This window comes from Bombina bombina, chromosome 11, assembly GCF_027579735.1.
Source record: "Bombina bombina isolate aBomBom1 chromosome 11, aBomBom1.pri, whole genome shotgun sequence".
NCBI lineage: Eukaryota > Metazoa > Chordata > Amphibia > Anura > Bombinatoridae > Bombina > Bombina bombina.
In genome coordinates this window covers 147,596,779-147,622,388 of record NC_069509.1, presented here as the reverse complement: position 1 = coordinate 147,622,388, position 25,610 = coordinate 147,596,779, and the positions used below count along the sequence as shown (strand labels likewise).

The 25,610-nt window shown below is 35.0% G+C and overlaps 1 protein-coding gene across 1 annotated transcript in view; it reads right to left on the bottom strand.

The window, feature by feature from the left end:
- MAD1L1 (mitotic arrest deficient 1 like 1) overlaps window positions 1-25,610 on the bottom strand; it is a 1,632,937-nt gene that overhangs the window by 1,597,020 nt on the left and 10,307 nt on the right. The window contains exons 3-9 of the mRNA XM_053695314.1: window positions 24,910-25,050; window positions 19,338-19,517; window positions 15,088-15,212; window positions 12,796-12,877; window positions 12,584-12,714; window positions 9,174-9,288; window positions 507-568 (exon numbers count right to left, since the gene is read on the bottom strand). Of these exons, the coding sequence (XP_053551289.1) occupies window positions 507-568; window positions 9,174-9,288; window positions 12,584-12,714; window positions 12,796-12,877; window positions 15,088-15,212; window positions 19,338-19,517; window positions 24,910-25,050 (836 nt within the window). The remainder of the gene's footprint in view (window positions 1-506; window positions 569-9,173; window positions 9,289-12,583; window positions 12,715-12,795; window positions 12,878-15,087; window positions 15,213-19,337; window positions 19,518-24,909; window positions 25,051-25,610) is intronic.

Here is a 25,610-nt window from a genome sequence, read left to right as displayed (position 1 = left end):
ACTAATCTTTTCTTTGTCTGCATCATTCTATCTAGCATTTATTTAGTGTTTAATGTCCCTTTATCTAGTTACCAATTTAAAACAACCTTTTTCATGAAAAATTATAATAACATGATTAATTTCTGTTCCTTCATCTGCATTAAGTTTTTTTATTGTTTTTTTTTTTTTTAAATGAAATATCTAGTAAACTGTAATAGTGAATCTGTAGTAAAGCATGACTGAACACTAGTTCAGGGCTCGACAAACCCAGGTGGCCAGGTAGCCACTGGCTCCTAGAATTTTACCACTGGCTCCTAACTTTTTGGGTTATTCTCCATAGATCTATTTTCAAATTCCACTGTCTGACTCCTAAAAATAGGTCCAGCTTCTTACTGGCTCCTAAATTTTAAACAGATTTGTCAATCCCTGAACTAGATCATAACCAATCGTTTTGAACAATTACACATCTTCCAGACTAGCGCCTACTCAAAGACAAGAGTCAGTTAGTATAGGAATTAAATGCCTACCGTATGTTTAGACCAGTAACTTGCTCCAGGTTCTCCCAGTTTTTCAGTTTCTTCATAAGTGTCTACAACCAAAACAATCAAATGATTACAATCACATCACTTAACTATGTTTATCCGACAGGCATTTTAGAACAGGAATGCATAACAAACAATTGCATCTTTTCTCTTTCGTTGAAGGAAAATGTCCATAAATCTATCATAATGTCAGACGTGTGACTGTTCTATCTGAATCATGAAAGAATAGAGTTTTATGTCCAAAAGCAGAACATACAATTTTAAACAACTTTCCAATTTACTTCTATAATCTAATTTGTTTTATTCTATTGGTATCCTTTGTAGCAGTAATGCACTACTGAAAGCCAATGAGAAGAGGCAAACGTGCAGCAACCAATCAGCAGCTTGTGAGCCTACCTAGGTATACTTTTCACAAAAGGATACAAAGAAAATGAAACATGTGAAAGAAATTTATATTTGCATGATCATGAAAGAAATAGGAAAAAAAAATGGTTTTGTGTCCAATGTATCCAGTGATATTAAAGGGGCATTAAATACCTTGTAACAACAAGAGGTTTCTGTTGTAATGCTATACAATAACAACGTCAGCCAAGTCTAAACATTTTAAAAATAAAACAAACTTCCTTGTTTGTTGCAATAGTTTTTCAACAGCCACACTCAACATACCACTTGCCTACTCTGGATAAGCCAATTAAGGCTTCTGTCTGCAAAAGACAATGCTAGCCACAGACATTATGTTTGTATAAACTGCATCGTTTTGCAGTTATCTGCTGGCGCCAATCAGCAAAATATATGTAGCAGGGGTAGCTGTCAGAAATCTGCAGTGTACATTTCTCTTTTTGAGAATTAGAAAATCCACATTTTTCAAAGCCTAATTACATGAAAAGGGGTAAAAATAAGCAAATATTGCAAAGTTGTTTTACTACTCTTAACTAAACATTTTATATTAAAAACCTCAAGGCGTTTACTTTCCTTTTAAAGGGCGACTAAAGTTAAAATTACATTTTCATTAATCAGAAAGAGCAGCAGTTTTAAGAGACTTTCCCATTTACTTAGATTAACACATTTTGCACATTCTTTTTATATGCACACTTTCTGAGGCACCAGCTCCTACTGAGCATATGCACAAGTTCACAGGGTATATGTATACTAGTCTGTGATTGGCAGATGGCTGTCACATGATACAGAGACCCGGCAAATGGGGGGGAAATTACATTTGTCAGAAGAAAAAAAAATGTACTGCTCATTTGAGATATAGAGTAAGTCTTATCATGCACTTGCTAATTTTGTAATTCTGCTGTATTTATTGGTCCTTTAGAGGGCCATAATAGTAAAAAAAAAGTAATGTTCTAATCTGTTAGAGTATGTAATTTTATGACCATCGAACTTGCCTTATTATGTGTTTAACGCCCGCAAAGGGGTTAAACATACAGTAAAAATACTGCTCGGGACACCGATGTACAGCTAGCGCTGCTGACTGGATAAGCGTCCGGTTCCGCTCAGGACCAGCTGTGCAACACGGGCCCCTGTACGTAAATGCTTCTGTATGCGTGTGAGGTGTGGCCCGTATCTAATGTAATAGAATGCTCTTGTTGCATTATTATTATTACATAAATGCTTGTTGCTGTGGGGTTGATTACAATTATTTAGAAAAACTTTCAAATCAAATTATTAATCTATTAAAATCCCCATTGACTTAAAAGGAACATAAACCCCAGACTTTATCTTTAATGATTCAGATAGAACAGACATTTTTAGGCAACTTTCCAATTTACTTATATTATTAATTTATTTCATTCTCTTTGGTACCCTTTATTGAAGGAGCAGCAACGCACTACTGGGAGCTAAAGGAACACAATTGTTAAGCCAATGGAGAGACATTTATTTGCAGCCACCAATCAGCAGCTAGCTCCTAGTCCCTGAGCCTACCTTGATCTGCTTTTCAACAAAAGGATAGCAAAGAGAACAAAGCAAATTAGATAATAGAAGTAAAATGGAAAGTTGTTCAAAATTGTATTCTCTACCCGATTCCTGAAAGAAAATGTTTGGGTTTCATGTCCCTTTAAAAAAAAAAAAATCAACAAAAAAAACTACCATTACATATATTTTTCTATAGGAGTGTGATATAGTATTTGATTACTTTTTAATGTACATATTTAATTGTTAAAGGGACACTAAACCCAAATTTTATCTTTTGTGATTCAGATAGATCATGCAATTTTAAGCAACTTTCTAATGTACTCCTATTAATTTTTTATCATTCTCTTGCTATCTTCTCTTGTTATCTGTAGTTGTTAAATGTAGCCACCAATCAGCAAGCACTACCCAGGTGCTTTACCAAAAATGGGCCAACTCCTAACCTTACATTTCTGCTTTTTCAAATAAAGATACCAAGAGAACAAAGAAAAAATAACAATAGGAGTAAATTAGAAAGTTGCTTAAAATTGAACACTATCTGAATCATGAAAGAAAAAAAAAAAATTGGGTTTAGTGTCCCTTTAAGGATATGATGGTCATGATCATTTTATTTACTGTGGGTGACTTGCACTTAGTACATAAGATGTTACATAATTGAAGTGAGCTTGAAATGTTTATTGAATGCTGCTGATTATTTCTAGTTTATAATCCCTTAATAAAGTTATTTTGATTACAAACCCAGCCTCACATTAATTGAACAGTACAATTTAGTGTTTCATCTATAATGCACACAGGATACATAACCGTATAATTGGCTCTGCTGAGATGTATATATATAAATGTGTGGCAACTGCTGAGAACATTAATTGGATTATGCAGAATTCTATTGATGTTCAGTTAAAACAGTTGTGTTGTTCTTACATATATTATTTGTCAGCGATAGACAGCTGCAAAACACTGCTGACATAGAGTACTAAAGATACATGAACACTCCTGAACACTTATACGCTTACCTAATTTTACTCTTCATTAAAAGATACCAAGAAAACAAAGCAAATTTGATAACAGAAGTCAATTGGAAAGTTGTTTAAAAATTGCATGCTCTATCTGAATCCCGAAAATTTAATTTTGACTTTACTGTCCCGTTAAGTAGATGTATCCAGAGAAGAATAAAACAATTTTAGCATTTATAATACCTATAAGACAACACTTGAAATCAAAAGAATCAAATACTGTAATTTTAAAAGATTGTAACAATAACTGTCCAATTATTATATTTTAATAAGACACATTTGTATTTTATATCAAGACAAACAATAAACCAATTTCACAAACAATGAGAATAATAGTTCTAATTATATATTATCAACATAAAGCCTTAGTACCTTTAAACATATTTTGATTTGCTTTCTCAAATATTTCAAAATAAAATTGTAATATACAAAAGTATTGAATCCATCATCAGTTCAGGATCTTATAATCTTACACCAAAATGCATTAATGTTTTCCCTATCACCAACAAAAAAAAATACTTTTAGTTATTAAAATTTTAGTAAGTGTAAACATTAAAAAAAAAAAAGAAAAAAAAAAGTGTTTCTAAACCCAAAGAGTATCAAAATTTGGACAGGTCCATCAGATATGTAGACCATTACCAATTTCCCATCATTGTTTCCAACAGACTGGGCTCAGACTAAATATAATCTCAAAAGGATCAAATGCCACAGTAGAAAGATCTTATGGTAAAGTTCCAGAATATTTACACACTTTAAAACCTTCTTAATCCGACATGGGTTTAACCAATGGCCCCGCACACATCCACTGATTTTGCCACTTAGTAGGGGCCTAGAATGAAGCAATGGAAACTGCATGATCTCCTGAAGCTAGTCAATGTATAGTGCTCCAATAGAAACCTGAATGGGGATGATGAGCCTGAAAAATGGTACCTGAAGAAGCAAAACAAACCCATTATTATAAATCCTCCATCTCAGTAAGCTCTTTCCATGAAGATGAATGTTCCCATCGCAAAACCAGCCAGGTGGTAGATTGGAGAGGGATACAGAGAGGTACCAGGATAATGCCTTAGCAGATACCAAGCCGGCCTACACTCCAAGCCAAATCTTTTAAAGATCTGTAGGCCAGCATTTCTATATTCTGGGATCTAAGTCCAATCCTCTATGGAGAGTGCAAACATAAAGAGGCTTGTTTAAAGAGAGTTTTTAATATGCCGTTTCGCTCCAACATCCCCCATGCCAACACGTCAGTAGTGCCACGTCATGATAATAAAGTATATTAGGCAAAGCCAATCTACATGAACTCCTCAGTCTCTATTAACCCTTTCCTGATGGAGCTAATTTGTCTACATAGGAACTAAGTTTCCATGATGGGACCGGGTCAGGGAAGAGTGCCTATGACGCTAGGCACACCCTCCCGCCCGCGATCCCATTTACCAAGCCAGTATGGCTTCAGGACAGCCCAAAGGCTAGGACGTTCCATGTCGTCCTAACGGCGCTAAAGCCCAGCGCAGTTAGGACGTCATGGAACGTCCTAACAATGGGAAAGGGTTAAAGTGGCATAAATGTTTGTTTTTTTTCCCATCCAAGCATATCTGGTGAAAATCCCCTGAAACTCACACAAGAGATCTTTGGGAACTGAAAATCGGATTGCTCTGATGGGTTTCAGATAGAGCATCCAATTTTCTGATTTCAGATTTACTTCTGTTATTAAATTTGCTCACATAAGAGATCTTTGGGAACTTAAAATTGAAATGCTGTGTTGGGTTTCATATAGAGCATACCATTTTCAGAATCAGATTTACTTCTATTATCAAAATTTACTTCATTCTCTTGGTATCCTTTGCTAAAGGAGAGCAATGCTCTACTGGGGCCTAGCTGAACAGAACACATTTGGTGAGAAAGTGACAAACAGCTCCCAGTAGTGCATTGCTTCTGAGAATACCCATATATGATTTTCAACCAAGGATATCAAGAGTATAAAGCAAATTAGGTAAAAGAAATAAATTGGAAAATTGTTAAAATTCCATGTTCAATAGTTTAATTTTGACTTAAATGTCCCTTTAATGCCACTGCTCCCCTGCAAATCTATGTATACAGTCAACCCATACTAAGTTTCAAGAAGATCACTGAATAGAAGATTGTTTGGAGTGGAATAGATCTGCACAAGGACCTAAGTGTGAGGAGGAAGGGGCAAGCATTAAAAATGAAATGTTATTTTAGTTAAATAAAACTATTTAAATTATTGTTAAGATAATGGTTATTTTTCTTTAGTTAAATAAAACTATTGAAAATGTTATCAATGTAATCATTTTTTTTCCTTCCAATAAGGGACAGCTGAAAAGTTGATAAAATATGAATGATTAACCTAATAAAAACTGGAGATTGTTCACCTCACAAAAATGTCAACGTTAAACTATTTTCTTATAGAATCTAAAAGCCTCTAATTTGAAAAGGGAACTGCCTCACCAATCATGGCTCTGCTTGTTGACTGAAATCGACAACTTTTATTTACTAAAAAAAATATCATATTTTACAGTTTTAGTCACTAAAGTTCAGGAAAATTATTCCAATCTAGATACCCCCACTTTTTTTGGCACAAACAGTACTTTACTAACCTTGTACCCAGAGATCAAAGCCCCGCCCACAACCTGTTTGCTATTCCAAATATACAATGGACCATTGCCAATAAATAATGTTCTGGTGCATGGTTAATTAGAGAGACCACACACTCACTATACAAATACAAGCCCTATAAGCAGTAGGTCATATTTTATAGATACCTCATCCCTAGAAAAGCCCACGGCAGCATTTAAAGAGACCGTAAGCAAACCAAGGCAAGAGAAGTACAACATAAATACTAGTCAATCATAATTCATTTTAATATAAAACTAATTTAATATTCACCATTCAGTAAATTTACACAAACTTTAAAAAAAAAACAAAAAAAAACTTTAAAATACAAAGTTCTTTAAATAATGTAATATTCATTTCCATTAAAAACAGCTTGAAGTATCCCTGCTGGCGATTAATCATATTGATGGTTTATTTAAATGACCATATAAGAGTTTACAGTTCTATATTTATACATAGTGTTTATTTTATAAGTTTGTGTTTTCAATCAGTGGACCTTGCATGTTAATTATTCTTATTAGGGTATTTGAAGTCATCTTAGATAAGTTTGTTATTTTGCTTAAATTTAATTTTGCTTTCCTCTGCATCTGAACTGCATGGCTCCATTAGGGTTGATTTTGTTATGAGGGCAAATTTGCTGCACAAATACAAATAACTTGTTTATTTCATACATAGCTACAAGGTTAAATAAGAATGTTTGCTTTGTTATTTTTTTTGTCTACAGTCAGAATAAGTACAATATTTGGGGGGGGGGATTATTTAAAGAGATATTTCAGCCAAAATTGGAATTCCAGTTTTGAATAGAAGCATTTTTGTAATATATATGTATTAGCAAAAATGCTTCTAATTTGTTGTTTAAAAAAATGTATTTAAGTATGCACCGTGCACCAGCATTTTATACACAGCATTTGCTCAGGTAACCTAAGGTGCTTGTATCATTTGGTAATGACTCAATTTGTTAATTGCTGACATCATATAAGGCCCAGTGGTGCTCTGAGCAGCTGCAGTACTTAAAATGCTGGTGCACTGAGAATATCTAGTTATGCCTCACATGCACGTGCAATGAAAAATGTTAACACTAAAACAATAATAATTCTTACTAGAAGCATTTTTGCCAATGCATGTAAATTGCAAATATGTAATACATCTATGTGCAGTTTAATTTTGACTGCAAAGTCCCTTTAAAGGGACAGTCTAGTATAAATTAAACTTTCATTATTCAGATAGGACTTTTAATTTTAATCGACTTTCCAATTTACTTTTATCATCAAATTTGCTTTTTTCTCTTGGTATTCTTAGTTTAAACTAAACATAGGTAGGCTCATATACTAATTTCTAAGCCTTTGAGGGCTGCCTCTTATCACAGGCTTTTTAAATCTCTTTTCAACACAAAGAGACAGAAAGTACATGTGGGCCATATAGATAACACTGTGTTCAGGCACAGGGGGTTATTTAAGATCTAGCACAAAACAATGCTAAATTTAAGACAATAGATAATAAACAGTCACAGTCATGTGATCAGGGGGCTGGAAGAAGGTTCCTAGATACAAGGTAATCACAGAGGTAAAAAGTATATTAATATAACTGAGATAAGGGGCAGTCTGCAGAGGCTTAGATACAAGGTAATCACAGAGGTAAAAAGTATATTGATATAACTGTGTTGGTTTTGCAAAACTGGGGAATGGGTAATAAAGGGATTATCTATCTTTTAAAACTATAACAATTCTATGGTAGACTGTCCCTTTAAATAGTGCTTTGCCTTATATATGTATTACAAATTTTGCAGCTCAAGTTGTTAAAATGACGAGTGAACTTGCCTGTGTTTTGATTTCCGGTTAGGAGCTGTATTGCTCCGTCCTGACAAATCTCACTATTTCCTATGCTCCCTAGATGTGCAGATACCTCTAGCCAGCAGCCAGGCATGATTTGCTGTACTGGCTGTTCAGATTATGCTGCCCACAGCAAAGGAGGAAACAGTTTTCCATCTAACATTATTGGAAATAAAATTTGGGGACACAAACATAAATCCCCATGTTAAACCTGCTCAGTAGTGGATTATTATTCCTGCACATTTTTACCTTGGTAACAAACTAGTATCTACAGTGAGTGGCAGCTAAAACGTGCACTGCTTCCTGACTAGTTAAAGGGACACTTACCCCAATTTTTTTCCTTTACACGATTCAGATATAGCCTATCTTTATTTAAAAAGCAGGAATGTGATGCATAGGAGCCAGACCATTTTTGGTTGGGAACCTGGGTTATGCTTTCTTATTGGTGGGTAAATGTAAGCCTCCAATAAGCAAGCGCTATCCATGGTGCTGAACCTAAAATGATGGGCTGGCTGCTAAGATTTACATTCCTGCTTTTAAAATAAAGATAGCAATAAAACGAAGAAAAATTGATAATAGGAGTAAATTAGAAAGTTGCCTAAAATTTCATGCTCTGAATCATGAAAGAAAAAAATTGGGCTCAGTTTCCCTTTAAGGCAGCCAAGACAAATTATCAGGGAGCAGTGTCATAAGTATAAATTTCAACTGCCAACTAACTGCATTTGACATTTAAAAGGGACAGGAAACCCCAAAAATGTAATTCATGATTAGGATAGAACATACAAATTTTAAACAACCATAACATTTGCTTTTATTATCAAATATGCTTCATTCTCTCATTATCCTTAGCTAAAGGATCATCATTGCACTACTGCTGAACACATCTAGTTAGCCAATTACAAGAGACAAATGTGTGCAGGAACCAATCACCAGCTAGCTCCCACTAGTGTAGGCTATGTGCATATTCATTATCAACAACTGATAACAAAAGAACAAAGCACATAGAAAACAGAAATTATTTTAAATGTGTCTTAAAATGACATGCTCTGATTATTGCAAGTTTCATTTTGACTGTCCTATCCCTTTAATACATAAATCTGATATTAGAAATGGCATTTCGATAGAACAATGCGCCCGGATATATTAGCTACTGCTATTCCAGGTATTCTTACATGTAGAACAGAAGTAGGTGTTCAGACTCATCTTTTGGTCTACAAGGTGATAGACATTTTGCCTAAAATAGAAAGAAATTTTTGATTTACCTCTTTTTCCAGTTCCAGTCCCACCAGATCCTCTTTCATCTTATCATAGCGTTCAGCAGCTCTTCTCAGACCCGCTACTTCTTCCTTCAGCAGAGCATTATTTTCTTTCATTTCCCTGGACACAAACGGGAGGCACATATTAGAAAATCACAAGTTATTCATAAGCAAAAAAAAAATTTGAGATATTACTTAAAAGGGACAGTCCAGTCAAAATTACACTTTCATGATTCATATAGGGCATGCAATTTTAAACAACCGTCTAATTTACTTTTAATATCAAATTTGCTTTGTTTTCTTGGTATTCTTAGTTGAAAGCTCATAAGCTAATTTCTAAGCCCTTAAAGGTCGCCTCATTTTAACAGTTTTTTCACACCCCTGAAAACATTTATCACATTAATAAACTAATTGTTAGTAACGGCGAGTGCTTTCCTGCATCTATAACTATATATATATCCCTTGGAGTAATTTATGAGTCAGCACTGATAGGATAAAATTAAAGTCTGTCGATAAGGGGGCAGTCAGCAGAGGCTTAGATACAAGGTAATCACAGAGGTATAAAGTATATTAATATAACCGTGTTGGTTGTGCAAAACTGGGGAATGGGAAATAAAAGGATGGTAACATAAAACATCTCTGTAGGCTTTAATGGAGATACTTCTTGTTATCACCAGTTTACAACAGCAATGGAAAGTCGGCCTACATCTTTTATATACTAGCTATCTGGCCATAATCCTAGATTTTTGTTGTGTCCCTCTTGCAGAAACTGCTCAAGAGGGTATTCTCTTGCAATGTGGGATTTCTTAAAGTGAGACTAAAGTCAAAATTAAACTTTCACAATTCAGGTAGAGCATTCAGTTTTAAACAACATTCTAATTTACTTCTATTATCAAATTTTATTTGTTCTATTAGTATCTTTTGTTGAAGAATACATCTCGGTGGGTTTATAAAACCTTAGGAGCATGCACGTGTTTTTTTAACATTCTATGGAAGCAGTGTTTGCAACGTTGTTGGTAGCAGTTATACAAAGAAGAAAAGAGACACGTGCAGAGTCCTGAGAACTGAGTCTACTTAGGTTTACTCTTTAACAAAGGATACCAATAGATATGATACTTAGAAGTAAAATCAAAAGTAGATTAAAATTGCATGTTCTATCTGAATCAAGTTGGAGGGTTCCTAAGATCAAGAACGCTCCTTTATAGAACAGAAGACAGACATAGTCATGGAATTTACAGATGTCTGGGATAAGCATAAGGCTATCCTAAGAATCAATAAACTAGATAAACTATATGAGCCCTCTGATTATTATCTGCCATTAAACTATATGTATCTAAATTTAACTCCTTGGTGTGTTCTTGGTTCCTACCATTACTCTGTGAGTTTAAAGGTCATATTTATACTTTGAAATGAGCGCCTAAAATATGGTAATGGAATCGTTTTGCAGTTGCTGCTCTGTTATCTGCAATATATTTGTACTTACCCCCTTAAGGACTGGACACTTCAGACAAAAACTTCCCCAAAAGACCAGAGCATTTTTAGCATTTTTGCCATCACTACATTTAAACAGAAATAGAGCCTTTTTTTTTTTTTTTTACCTATCAAATTTATATATTATTTTTTTTAGTAGACAACCCAAAGTATTGATTTAGTCCCATTTTGATATATTTCATGCCACCATTTCACCACCAAATGCGATCAAATAAAAAAAAAATTAAACTTTTTCACAATTTTAGGTATCGCACTGAAATGATTTACAAACAGCTGGTGCAATCATAGCACAAATGGTTGTAAATGCTTCTCTGGGATCCCCTTTGTTCAGAAATAGCAGACATTTAAGGCTTTGGCATTGCTTTAAGGTAATTAGAAGGCCGCTAAATGCCACTGCGCACCACACATGTATTATGCCCAAGCAGTGAAGGGGTTAATTAGGGAGCATGTAGGGTTAATTTTAGCTTTAGTGTAGAGATCAGCCTCCACCTGACACATCTCACCCCTAGATTCCTTCCTGACCCCTCTCAAACAGCTCTCTTCCCTCCCCCACCCCCAAAGGTCACCCCCATATTAAGTACTGGCAGAAAGTCTGCCAGTATAAAAATAAAAGTTTTTTTTTTTTTTTAAATGATTTTGTTTTTTTACATTTTCTTTTTTAAATTATATATTTTCTGCAGGGTAGTATCCCCCCTTACCTCCCTGATCCCCCACAAGGGGAAAAAAATAGCGTCGTACAGGGTACGGCGCAGGTTATTAAGGGGTTAATGGGACAGTAAAGACCTTGAAATTTGTATATAAAATATTTAGTTATGCATAATGAAATTACATTGCAATATGTTTTCATTATTTATTTTGCCCCCTTTTCATATAATTTCGCTCTGAAAATTGTGCCCTGCTGTCTTCTAACAAAGTACAGCATGTAATTTTAGACTATTATTGGCTCTTTAAAGGGACATTATACACTAAATGTTTCTTTGCATAAATGCTTTGTAGATGATCCATTTATATAGCTCATACAGTTTTTTTTTTGTTTTTTTTTTAAATGTATAGTTTTGCTTATTTTTAAATAACATTGCGCTGATTTTCAGACTCCTAACCAAGCCCCAAAGTTTTAGAAGTAGACTGTTGTATACCTACTCCAGCTTGCTCCTGTTTGTGTAAAGAGTCTTTTCATATGCAGAGGAAGGGGGGGGGGGGGTCTGCTGTTTTGCTTTAGAACCACTTTCAGTTGGTGTTCCAGCTAACCTTTTCAACAGTGCTAAACTGGGAGTTTCTAAGCACGATTTTAAAAGGTTTTACACTGGATTTTTATATCAGTATCTGTGCATATTATTCTTTATAGTAGTGTCTATTACATGCAGTTAAATGAAAATTGGTGTATACTGTCCCTTTAAGGTGAAAAGCATTAAAGGGACAGTCAACACTTACTTTAACATGTTTTTATATTGAAAATAACAAAACGGAGGTCCGCCTACACTATACCCCTCCTGCCTTGCCGCCTTGCTTCTGTCCTAATCAGCGGCGCTAACTACTCTAATACCCGGTAAATATGGATGCCGGACTCCCCCCACCATTACGTAGCTGCCTTCTTCTTCAACTTATAAGCAAATCAGAATCCAGTCCTCGGACTGAAATTGCACGCGCTTGCAATTTCTGTCCGATGCCTGGATTCTGATTTGCTTATAAGTTGAAGAAGAAGGCAGCTACGTAATGGTGGGGGGAGTCCGGCATCCATATTTACCGGGTATTAGAGTAGTTAGCGCCGCTGATTAGGACAGAAGCAAGGCGGCAAGGCAGGAGGGGTATAGTGTAGGCGGACCTCCGTTTTGTTATTTTCAATATAAAAACATGTTAAAGTAAGTGTTGACTGTCCCTTTAAAGTACAGTATTCTTTAAGTCTTAAAGTCTGACTCCCCTATTACCTGTGATAGTTGTTCTCTTCTCTAAGCTGCTGCAGTTCTCTTTCCATTTTTGGTAATTTAGCCAAATCCGACTTCATGTTTTTTACAATTTCTGCATCCTGTTCCTGAGCGGATAACGTCTGTTCTAGATTCTGCACAAAGACAGACAGGAATATGTTCATGATCACATCAGAAGGAATATCTATTTACCGAGCATTTCACACATATCCTACCTTAACCTTCTGTTCATACTCTGTGTTGAGTGTCTGAAGCTCATCTAGGGTCTGTGTCTGCTGATTACCATCCTGTAGTTTTCTGCAAAAACAAAAATTTATAACAACAGTATTACCAGATGTGCTTATTAGTAGGTTCAACCAAAACTTTTCCTTGTTTGTTTGAACGACTAGGAAAGTGTAAATTGTTATATTTTTTATTGCAGATCCATTGTTTTGTGAATTAAGGGCCACAGAACAGTGATCTCACTATAGCATGGAATTCTGGGTAGGATAATTTATATGGTGACAATATCTCATTTTTGGGGTCTAGAATTAGTGTATAGCATCTAAGAATTATGGGTTCAAGGAAGGAAAACATAATCCAGCAAGTGGAAGACTCGTCAATAGAAAAACATATGATCGGACCTATATGGGGTATGTATATGTGTGAGTCGAAAAGCATCCTGTCTCGTTATTCTGGTAGAGGAGTAAAAACCTTTCATTTCATCCCAGCGAGTGTACCCAAGTACCAGTTTATTTAAAGGGACAGAATGATCAAAACTAAAATGTGCAGGAGTCCATTTCAGTTTTAAACTGGCACATTTTTGGAATATATTTCTATTAGTGAAAATGCTTCTAGTAAAAGCTATCACTGTTTTTGTGGCATACTCACATATGCTGCACATGTCCAGTGCACCAGCATTTAAAGGTAATCCCAGATCAGAGAGTTGGTGGACTGTATGATGCAAATGAAGTCACCGCTGGCATGATACACACCACCTAAAGCTCTCTGAGCTGATGCAGTGTTTAAATAAAGTTGCAAGGAGCAGGTGAGCCATATGTTAATGCGACACTGTAACAGTTATCTGTTTAACTGGAAGGATTTTTGCTACTAGAAGAAGTATATTGCAAAACTGCTTGAACTCAAAACTTTAATGCACATTTCAGTCTTCATCATTATGTCCCTTTATTCCATTCCGATTCTAAATGGCCCTGCTCAACAAACCATTCCCAAACCAAGCAAGAAAAAAAAAAAAATGTTTATATATCTTTAAAATTATTTACAATGTAAATACCAGATATTTTGATGCAGACTAAAGTTAAACATCATCAGGAGAACATGTAATGCCAGCAAGATACAATTCCCCAGAGGTAAAATGAGGGCGTGTCAAAATTAAACTTGGAAATCAAACCAACCATTGAGCGGCAGCGCCTCACCTTTTGAAAAAGTCGGTTACAGCAAACCATATTAAGGGGGAAGTTAAAGGGACAGACTAGTCAAAATTAAACTAATATTTTTTGTATTTTTTAATTCGCTTTATTTGGGTGAAAGTAAAAATATACAAAGGTGGAAGGTGCAGCTCCTAATATGAGACAAATAAATATTAATAACAAGCAGTAAGGTTAATTCAATTTTAATAAAGTAACATTGAACTTATGAGAATTTACTATATGAAAATAACAGAAAGCTCATGACCAAAGATATGCACGTCAGACTGGAATAGATACCTCACCATAGTTAGCATTTCCCCTAATGATCTGTGATAAGAGGCTATCTATAGTGGCTTACAAACAGACAGACATGTGGAGGTTTAAAGGTTATAAAGTATATTAATATAACAATGTAAGTTGTGCGAAACCGCGGAATGGGTAGTAAAGGCATTATCTATCTTTTAAACAACAATTTTGGTGCTGACTGTTCCTTTAAGTAACAACAAATGTTATAAGATTCCCCTGCCCCCTCTTGGCTACTTTGTATTGCCACCTGGCTGACAATTTTCTGTATAGAACACACTGCACACTAATTGAGAAGGCTATAACTTTACTCTGCGCCATCACTAGGTATCTTGGGTAAAAGTCTGCTTGTGTTTATACAACAGTCTACATCATAAGTATACAAGGGCTCTTTACTGTGCAAACAATAAGATTTGGTAACGAGATACTTTATCAATAAAAATAAGCATTCATTTAGAATTATAGGAAACAGCTGCTGAAACGCCACATTAATTATGAGGGGAAAAAAAATCAATGCACGCCAGACGAGAAAAAATGTTGCGGATGTATTTCAAAAGCGTGTCCTTAACTCCCTGAGTTAAAGACGATTTCTCAAAGTCAGTAAAAGAAGTGAATACCTAACGGTGAATAGGAGAAATGCAGGCGCAACTTTTAAAACCCCTTTGGCTTTTATCAATCAATTCAAACATTTGCTTTCAAAACGTAGTATCAAAGGCTGCTGCGCGCATAATGAAGGACAGGAGCGTCTGCTGATAGGACATTTCTTTGTAAGTCTGTCATTGATCAGACACTTACTTGTGGAGGACATCCAGCTGTTCCGTCAGCTCCTGCTTTTCGGTCTCTTGAGTTTTCATTTGCATCTCCTGATTCATTATTTTCCATTGAAGTTCGGACACTTTTCCCTTTAGCACGCTTATGGCCTGGATGCAGAAAAGTAAAGAGGAACTAAATAAAGAGATTCTAACTTGTGAGTGAGGGTAAAGCACGCAAGGACAAATATCACGTTTAAATTCCAAGGGAACTATACAGAGAATATATGCGATAGGCATACATTAACCTTAGCCACCAAAAAAGGGCGTTTCAGTGTTTTTTGTTCAAACAACAGAAGAAAAAAATCAAATCTTAATGTTAAAGGGACATGAAACCCACATTTTTCTCTTCCATGATTACGATAGAACATGCAATTTTAAACAACTTTCCAATTTACTTCTATTAACTAATTTGTTTTGTTCTCTTTGTATCCTTTGTTGAAAAGTATACCTTGGTAGGCTCAGGAGCTGCTGATTGGTTGTTGCACATATTATGATTCATGTGTTCACTAGCTCCCAGTAATGCATTGCTGCTTCTTCAACAAAGGATACTAAGAGAATGCAGCAAGGGTTTGATATCCCTTTAAAAGCGTAACTGTGGTTATTTTTAATAGTAAATTTATGATCTTGGCTTAAAGGGACACTGAACCCAAATGTTTTCCTTCGTGATTCAGAGAGCATGCAATTTTAAGCAACTTTCTAATTTACACCCATTAGCAAATTTTTCTTCATTCTCTTGGTATCTTTATTTGAAAAGCAAGAATGTAAGTTTAGATGCCGGCCCATTTTTGGTGAATAATCTGGGTTGTTCTTGCTGATTGGTGGATAAATTCACCCACCAATAAACAAGTGCTGTCCAGGGTCTGAACCAAAAATTGTCTGGCTCTTTAGCTTAGATGCCTTCTTTTTTTAAATAAAGATAGCAAGAGAACAAAGAAAAATTGATAATAGGAGTAAATTAGAAAGTTGCATAAAATTGTATGCTCTGTCTGAATCACAAAATAAAAAATTTGGGTTCAGTGTCCCTTAAAAAACAATTGCATTCCAGCTCGTCGTGACTTCTGGCTTAGCAAAAGCCTACTAGATTACATATTATCTCACTCTTAAAGGGATATGGAACGCAAACTGTTTCTTCTATGATTCTGATATAGAATACAAATATTAAAACGTTTCCCATTTACTTTTATAATCATATTTGCTTCATTATCTTGTTACTCTGCTGAAGAGATATCTAGATAGCTAGCGTGCACGTCGTGAGCACTACATTAAAGGAAGCAGAGCTGTATAACATTATTGCAAAACTGCTACCATTTAGTGCTGAAGACACGTGCACACTCCTGTGCATATATCCCTGTTTTTCAACAAAGGATAACAAGAAAGTGATAACAATTTGATAGAAGTAAATTGGAAAGTGGTTTCAAATTGTATGCTCTATCTGAATCATGAAAGAAAAATTTGGGGTTTTATGTCCCTTTAAATAACAGATACACTGTTGAGAACATTCAAAATCAAACAGAGTTTCTGATATTCTCAAGGTTATTTATTATTGTTGATGTTTTTGTTATTTGTTCATTTTTTCATATACGAGTATATGCTTAGTCCATCTAACCCCCCCCATGGGAGGAATATATTTCTTTAGAAAGAACAGTTGCTCTACTCCAGATTGCTTTCCATGTATACGTCTAAGTCATGATTAGGGATGGGCGAATGTTTATAAAAATTCAAAATTTAAAACGAATTTTGATACATTCATTCGAATCGAATTTCGAATGTTTATAGAACATTCTAGCATTCTATTTTCGAATTTTCGCTTTCTAATTTTTCAATAAAATTCGAAAATATTAGTTTGAATAATAGAATGTTTAGCTATGTGTTCATTCAATTTCAAAATGTAATATTCAAATTCGAAAGTGACATTCGAATTCGAATGTGACATTCGAAAATTGTAAATAACATTCGAAAATCAAATTTTTAAGAATACTCGTTCTTATCAACATTCTATTATGTAAATCGAATTTCTACAATAACATTTGTTCTAACATTCGAATTTGGATATAAACACATTCGCCCATCCCTAGTCATGATAGGGAAGACCACTGTAGTTTTCAATCTTAAAACAATTTCTGGGACTGTCAATCAACAAGGCTGTTGAGAATGGTTAGAGACTATAACACTAGTAGATCCAGTTTATACTTATATTTTTATGTTTATGCATGGAAATGTGATCTGCTGCTAGTTTTGTTCATTTTATATGAAACGACTGCTGGAATCATATGTACTATGCAAAATTTCAATAAAAAATTATTTAAACATAAATAACAGATACACACAGCACCATTTTTTATGAAGACTGAGCTAATCTGTTGGAGGATGTAGGATAAATTATGGATTTAACACTGCTGTCCAATACACAGCAGCGATAAAGCTTGATATGTCAGTACAAAAACTCACATTTTATAGACAAAAAAAAAAAAGACGCAAAATCTTCAGTATATTATATGAAATGGAATTGGTAAAAAATAAATAAATGTATCCGTGTTCTCTATTCACTTGTTTTGTTTAACAAACCCATATATTACCGTCACTCAAATAACTAACCCACAAATACAAGCTATAGAACAACATGAAACCAGCATTTCCTCAATTCAGAATTTCCCCAAACATTCCCCAAGTTTAAATTTACTATATATATATATATATAAAAAAAAAAAAAAAAAAAAAAAAAAATATATAATATATAAATATATATATATATATATATATATATATATATATATATATATATATATATATATATATATATATATATATATATATATATATATATATATACACACACACATATATATATACAAACACATGTACATATACCACCCAATCACTCTATAATTTCCCTGTGCAGTATAAAGATTTTGCCAGTGTGCATCATGGTTATGCTGTTGCCAGTTAAAGGAACATAAAAAAAGAAATAAAAAAATGCTCAAGGAGTTCGATCATTACATTATTGCACTATTTCTTGCATAGACAGGACTGTGCGTTTACCCCTTTTTGCAGGTGTTGAAGTAACCTCTGAAGTAGCAATGCACTGCTATCCAGAGCTAAACACTGCCAGCTGCAGTCATGATCACCTCTGGAGAGGAAGTGCACTGCTGATGCATTGCTAGCTTTAACTATGTGTTTAACCCCCCTCAAAGGGTTAAACAAACAGTTATATGCACAATAAAATGCTATAAAGCTGAACAGAATTATAGTAACACCCTTTTATGTCCCTTTAAACATCTTTTTATCGCACATAAGCACTCCAATTCCCATTATGCTGGACATAAGATTTGGTCGGAAAAGCCAATAAGACTGACAAAGACAGCATTGAGATGACTTCTACTCCCAAGGTGTTTCTGAGCCCTCTTCTCAGGCTAAAACTGCACAACACTATTTGAATATTCTGAAAGAGACAAACTTTACTCAGAGGTAAAGCACTTTGCCGTTTGTCTGTCCGGACTATATCTAGGTCTGCAAATCACAGCTTTATAGATCGAGAAACGATGCTCATGAACACTGCATTACATTGGTAAAGCTAAACAGCTAGAAACTCATGTAAAGAACGTGTACGAAAGGAACGAGATCTGCGAATACAACAAACTATGAAACATAAATTGTTCTTAAAAGTTCCCCCCCCCCAAAAAAAAAACATCAAAACACTCATCATAAACTAATTATATGTCAGGCATAACAGAATTCCATTAAGACATATGGTAATTAAAGGGACACTAAACCCAATTTTTTTCTTTCATGATTCAGATAGAGCATGCAATTTTAAGCAACTTTCTCATTTGCTCCTATTAACAAATTATATCTGTTCTCTTGTTGTCTTTATTGGAAATAGCATTAATATAAGGTTAAGAGCCAGCCTATCTTTGCTTCAACACCTGGTTAGCGCTTGCTGATTGGTTTGCTACATTTAGCCACCAATCAGCAAGCGCTACCCAGGTGCTGAACCAAAAATGGGATGGCTCTTAAGCTTACAGTCTAGCTTTTTAAAACCAAGCTAGCATGTGACCGAGGAAAAATTGATAATAGGAGTGAATTAGAAAGTTGCTTCAAATTGCATGCTGTACCTGAACCATGAAAGACAACATTTGGGTTTAGAATCCCTTTAATAAAACATCTTCTGAGCAAATGTAATCAACATTAACTGCACGTGATTGGGAAGTTCTTTAGAACCCAGATGTTGAATACCTCATTAGCCTCAGATAGCTTGGTCTCCTTCTCTAGAAGCTTCTTGCTTTGGGTTTCGATGCTTTTCTTGTATGATTTGTTCATTTCTATCTGTTCTTGTAATTTGCTCTGGAAATCTGACTCCTTGTCCTGAAGACCCTTAATACGAGCCAGCAGGTCATGATTCCGGTCTGCTTCACGCTGCAAACGAAAAAGTAAAATGGCAACTATTAATATGTTCCTCAAAAACATAAATACCACCCAACTTGTTATTATCCACAGCAGAAGATTGTTTATTTCATAAAAACTAATAATAATAACCACTACTATATTTATCACTATTATTACCAGTATTAATAATATTACTATTAACAATAATAACAGATACTTTTTTTTAATATATATTGATTATATTTTCTATTTTTATTATATATACATTCATACAAGTATACAAAGCAAGAAAGCAAATCTACAATAATGTAATCAATCTATATTTAAGAACATTATCCATATTTATTCTTCACCTTTTTATATATATATATATATATATATATATATATATATATATATATATATATATATATATATATATATATATATATATAAATAAAACATAGGTATACACTGATGTGTTTCAATCAAATAGGAAGTATAACCCGTGCGTATTTGTGAGAACATAGGGATAGCATTAACCCAAATGGCTACACTTTATCCTACAAAGCATGTCTCAATTCCAGCAATGACTTATCCAAAGTGTGGGCGCTCATTCTGCTATTCAGCAATGGGGCAGGCTATACGGCTTCTCACTGGCTGTGTAAGAAATTCTAAAAAAAATTCAAAATGCATGAAGCACATAGTTTCCTGATGGGCAGCTGCAATTTTTGAGACTCCCAAGAAATTACTTTATCTACAGACTTTTACAGGGTTAAAGGAACATGAAACCTAAATGCTTTCTTTCATGATTCAGATAGAGCATGCAATTTTAACCCCTTAATGACCCTGTATGACGCTGCTCGCTATGCCCATAAGGATCAGCGACATAAACTGTACGTCGCTGCAGTCCTGGGCTTCTCTCTGCCACGATCTCGCTCAAAATTGCGAGATTGCGCTATTTCTGCATACCCCACTCTGTGTCCCTCTCTGCATCGGACATCGGTGGTGCCGATTGTTGGTGGGCAGAAGGCAGGTGGGCGGCTCATCGCTGTAGGAGGAGGGTGGGAGCGGGTGGTTCCACTATGTCATGCTACAGGGAAGCCCAAAATAAAAAAATACACCTGCGTGATTGAGGGGGAAGGAGGGGCAATGATGGGGACCCTATGTGGGATCCGTTGCCATAAAGGGATCTGGGAGGGCAGCTACACTACAGAAAAAAAAAAGGTTATTTTCATTTTTTTGTAGGTACAGCTGCCAGTACCTAAGATGGCTGCAAATAGGTAGAGGGGGGAGGGTTAGAGAGCTGTTGGGGGGGGGATCCAACACTGCAGAATATTTTAAAAAAAAAAAAAAAAGCCTTTTACTTTAGTACTGGCATACTTTCTGCCAGTATTTAAGATGGCGCTGACAATTGTGAGGTGGGGGGAGGGAAGAGAGCTGTTTAAGAGGGGTCAGGGAGGGATCAGGGGGTGGTACTTGTCAGGTGTGAGGGAAACCTATACACTAAAGCTAAAATTAACCCTACAAGCTACCTAATTAACCCCTTCACTGCTGGGCATAATACAAGTGTGGTGCGCAGCAGAATTTAGCGGCCTTCTAATTACCAAAAAGCAATGCCATATATGTCTGCTATTTCTGAACAAAGGGGTCCCAGAGAAGCATTTACAACCATTTTTGTCATAATTGCACAAGCTGTTTGTAAATAATTTCAGTGAGAACCTAATGTTAGTGAAAAAGTGAACGATTTTTTATTATTATTTGATCGCATTTGGCGGTGAAATGGCGGCATGAAATATACCAAAATGGGCCTAGATAAATTCTTTAGGTTGTCTACTAAAAAAATATATATAGTTTTGATAGGTATTTCTGTTTAAATTTAGTGATAGCAAAAATGCTAAAAATGCTCTGGTAATATGGTAATATGAAAAAAGATCTATAGAGGTTTTGGGAGCTTACTGTCGTCCCACGGATTGAAAATAAACAAGTATGCCACTACTTCTTTATTTTCAATCTGTGGGACGACAAAAAGCTCCCAAAATCTCTATAGATCTTTTTCATATTACCATCAAAAGTGAATATACGGAACTTTGGATATAAGGGTTGCACCAATACCATTTTTTTAAGACTGAGTACAAGTACCGATACTTGTTTTCAAATACTCGCCGATACCAATTACCAATACTTTTTTTTACTGTCATGTGACAGTTTACCAAAGTTTTATTTGTCACAAAGTTCACAGAACATCTTTATAAATAAAAATATTACAAAAAAATATATTAATAACAACAATAAATAACAAATATAAAATTACAACCAACCAAAAGTGCAATACAGTAAAAAAGTAGAACAGTGCACTGTTTAATCATGGGGAACAACACTATGGGCTAGATTACATTTGACTGGCAAGCTTTACCAATGATCTCATTACATGTCCTACTCCATTAAAGTCTATGGAATTGGAAATGTGAACAGAGCATTGGTAAAGCTTACAAATCAAATGTAATCTAAATCTAGTCCTATAATTGCAGTATCAGTGTTCATTGAAATTAACTTAATTTGTCCTATGAGCACTCTTCCTGCAATTATATAATCTAAGGGTATGGATGTTCCTCAGAGTACAGTATGTTTTGAACATAATTCTGCATGAGAACTAGCAGTAAAAAAGGCAATCAAGCAATAAGAATAATTTTTCAAAAGTTAGTGGCAAGTTCTTTTGAAGGAACAGAACAGAGGCATCTCTGCATATTCAGCTATTATTCTGTTTTTGCTATCAGTAAGGAGGTTCGAATAAGTTGAACAATCTTTCACTTTCCACACTACTGCATGGGGCAGAAAGATATTTTTGGGCCATTTTAGCCAGTGCTGGAAATCTCAGTTTATTAACTGCCCAGTACTTCAGGGGTTTGTCTGAACGAGGTACAGTGATCTCTCCTACAATAATACAAATAACAACAATTTGTATTGGCAGTACAATAGTAAACAATTTTTAGTTTAGTCTCCACTCCAGCTTAAAATGAAATGAGAACATGCAGTTTGAAAAAACGTCATAAGATAGCATATGGGTAGGAAGTGGAGGTATCCATTTAAGTATCGGTACATTTACACGAGTACAATGCAAATACTTGGTATCGGTATCGGTGCAACCCTAATAGATATATATATATATATTCCTGTTCTGCGCTAATCAGTGTAAAAATGTCACTTCTGAATTGACTAAATATTGCTCTATTTTAGAGCTATAAAGAACGCTGTGGATCTCCGTGAAGTATACAGAATCTCTCTTCAGCGTGTGCGTCGAGACTGACGTAAGGTGGGTGTGGCCTTACGCGTTTCACGGTAAACTGACGATATTTAGTCAATTCAGAAGTGACATTTTTACACTGATTAGCAGAACAGGACTGTCTGCTTATTTCACTGGGGATAACTAACGGATCTGGAAACTTGAGACTGGGACCACAGCCTGGCAATTTACCGGTCATAAGTGGGGACACTTTGAAAATACAACTGCCTCAACTTACCTCATTTGATTGAGGTTTCACTTGTGAGTAGGGATTACCCTAAAAAGTTTTTATGTATTTTATATATGTTTGTATTAAACCAAATTGATCTGCACTATGAGAGGTGTCTCTATGCGCTTGTTTTTTTAGATATTCACAGCTGTACCTCATCACCCAATCAGAACCTTGAGTGGTTTTTTGACGAGCAGCACTGAATTCATCTCTCTTGAAATTTGTTCCTGAAATATCAACTGAAGGATAAGACTTTTTTTTAAATATTTTATTATTATATTTGAAGTTTACTATTCTGTTACACTCATATTTTATATTCCAGGTACAGTAGCCTGGATAGTTCTAGTTTTAGTTATATTCAACTCCATTGACTTCATTGCAGTTTTCAGTTGAAAGTTTATTAATTATCAGGATATTATTTACAATTCAATTGTGATACATTGTGATATATTTTATTTTATTTTTTGTGATTATTTGCTGTATGTGTGCGCAACTCAGTTTGTATTAGTGTGATCCACTTGTTGAGTCCGCTTTTGCAATATACTGTTTGAAATATAAATATATATATATATATATATATTTTACTAAATGTATATTAAATATAATCTTGTACTAGTTGTTTTATGAGGTTATTCATATTTGAACATTTTTTAGCTGTTTCAAGCACACCTTTTGTCTTTCTACTTTGTTATTCAGGTTTGTTTCCAGAGAACATTCCCTTTTTAGGTTGCTTAAATCGTTCCCCATTCCGTAGCTTGACATTTTTATGTTGTTAACCTGTGTCTGTTACTAGTAGTCGGCTCTTAAGCTTTACATTCCTGCTTTTTAAATAAAGACAGCAAGAGATCGAAGAAAAATTGATAATAGGAGTAAATTAGAAAGTTGCTTAAAAGTACATTCTATCTAAATCATGAAAGGAAAATTTGGGTTTCATATCTCTTTAAAGGTACAGTCAAGTACAAAAAAAACTTTCATGTTTCAAATAGGGCATGTAATTTTAAACAACTTTCCAATTTACTTTTATCACCAATTTTGCTTTGTTCTCTTGGTATTCTTAGTTGAAAGCTAAACCTAGGAGGTTCATAAGCTAATTTCTTAGACCTTGAAGGCCGCCTCTAATCTAAATGCATTTTGATAGTTTTTCACCACTAGAGGGCATTAGTTCACGTGTTTCATATAGATAACATTGAGCTCATGCACGTGAATTTATTATGGAGACAGCTCTGATTGGCTAAAATGCAAGTCTGTCAAAAGAACTGAAATAAGGGGGCAGTCTGCTGAGGCTTAGATACAAGGTAATTACAGAGGTAAAACGTGCATAATTATAACTGTGTTGGTTATGCAAAACTGTGGAAGTGGTAATTAAGGGATTATCTATCTTTTAAAACAACAACAACAATTCCGGTGTTGACTGTCCCTTTAAACACATTTTTGCATTAAAATGTGCCGTTAAATTTTGCACACTAAAATCACAGACAAATCTTATTTTCTTGCTAAGCCTACACAATTTATGCGGAAACATTTTCAAGCTACACTTGCAGTTTTTGAGGCTTTGCGGTGCATGAGCAAACCTAAAAGTTAGAAGAACAAACTGCTTCTTTAGCCCCTCTTGACCACCTCAGAGTTGGTGAGATAAATCACCCTGATACTCATGTTTTCGGGGTGTCTGATATGTCCTGCTCTTGTGAAACTGATTACAAGAGAGCTCTTGTGCGATGTTACATTTTGACGCACAATGCTGCATAACAAGTGGTGATTGCAGACAGACAGGTTGTCTACTTGATAATGTGTTTTTCTGCAATCTTTATACATTTTTCTGTATATGCAGGTTCTTGTTTCTTTTATTTGCCAATGCCATCCCTGCAATGCAGTAATAAAGAATGATTCCAGGCTAAGACATATAAGACAGCATTGCACAGCAGTTTTCTAACCTCATAATTCTTGGCATTTGTGTTCGCTGCTTTCTCCAGTTCAATACGAGCCCGTTTGTGGCTTAACTCCATCTGCATCTTTTCACGCTCGACCTGAATAAGGTGCGACTTGGAACGAATTTGCTCAGCTTGGTCTTCCAACTGTTGGAAAAAAGTAAGCTTGTATCAAGAAAATCTATCAAATTAGTTTTAAAAAGACAATCTGATATAAAAAGTTACACCTATGTAACAATCACAGGATAACGGTGTACAGCTTAAAGGGGGCAGTAGAATTATATAACATTAGCTTACCGGCAGATTTATACACTAAAGTATTGCAGAGAAATTTTATGTAAAAGCTCCTTTTCGCTCCATTAAAATGAATGTAGCGAGCTACATTCATGTTAATGGCGCGACCGGGCACACTGTGACTAGGCAGTGTTGCCACAACGTGCTGTGGAAAAACCAGACCGCAAGGAGCGGCGTTCTGGTAAAAGGAGCTTTTACATAAAATTTCTCTGCAATACTTTAGTGTATAAATCTGCCGGTAAGCTAATGTTATATCATTCTACACTATGTGCACCATTATATAACATTAGTTTGCAAGTTTACTGCCCCTTTAAAGTGATTTCAAGTTGAATTACTTAAAGTCCAGTATTTAAAAATACTCTTAAAAACAGGGACACTTTAAGGGTCATTAAACTTTACAATTAGGATTCTTT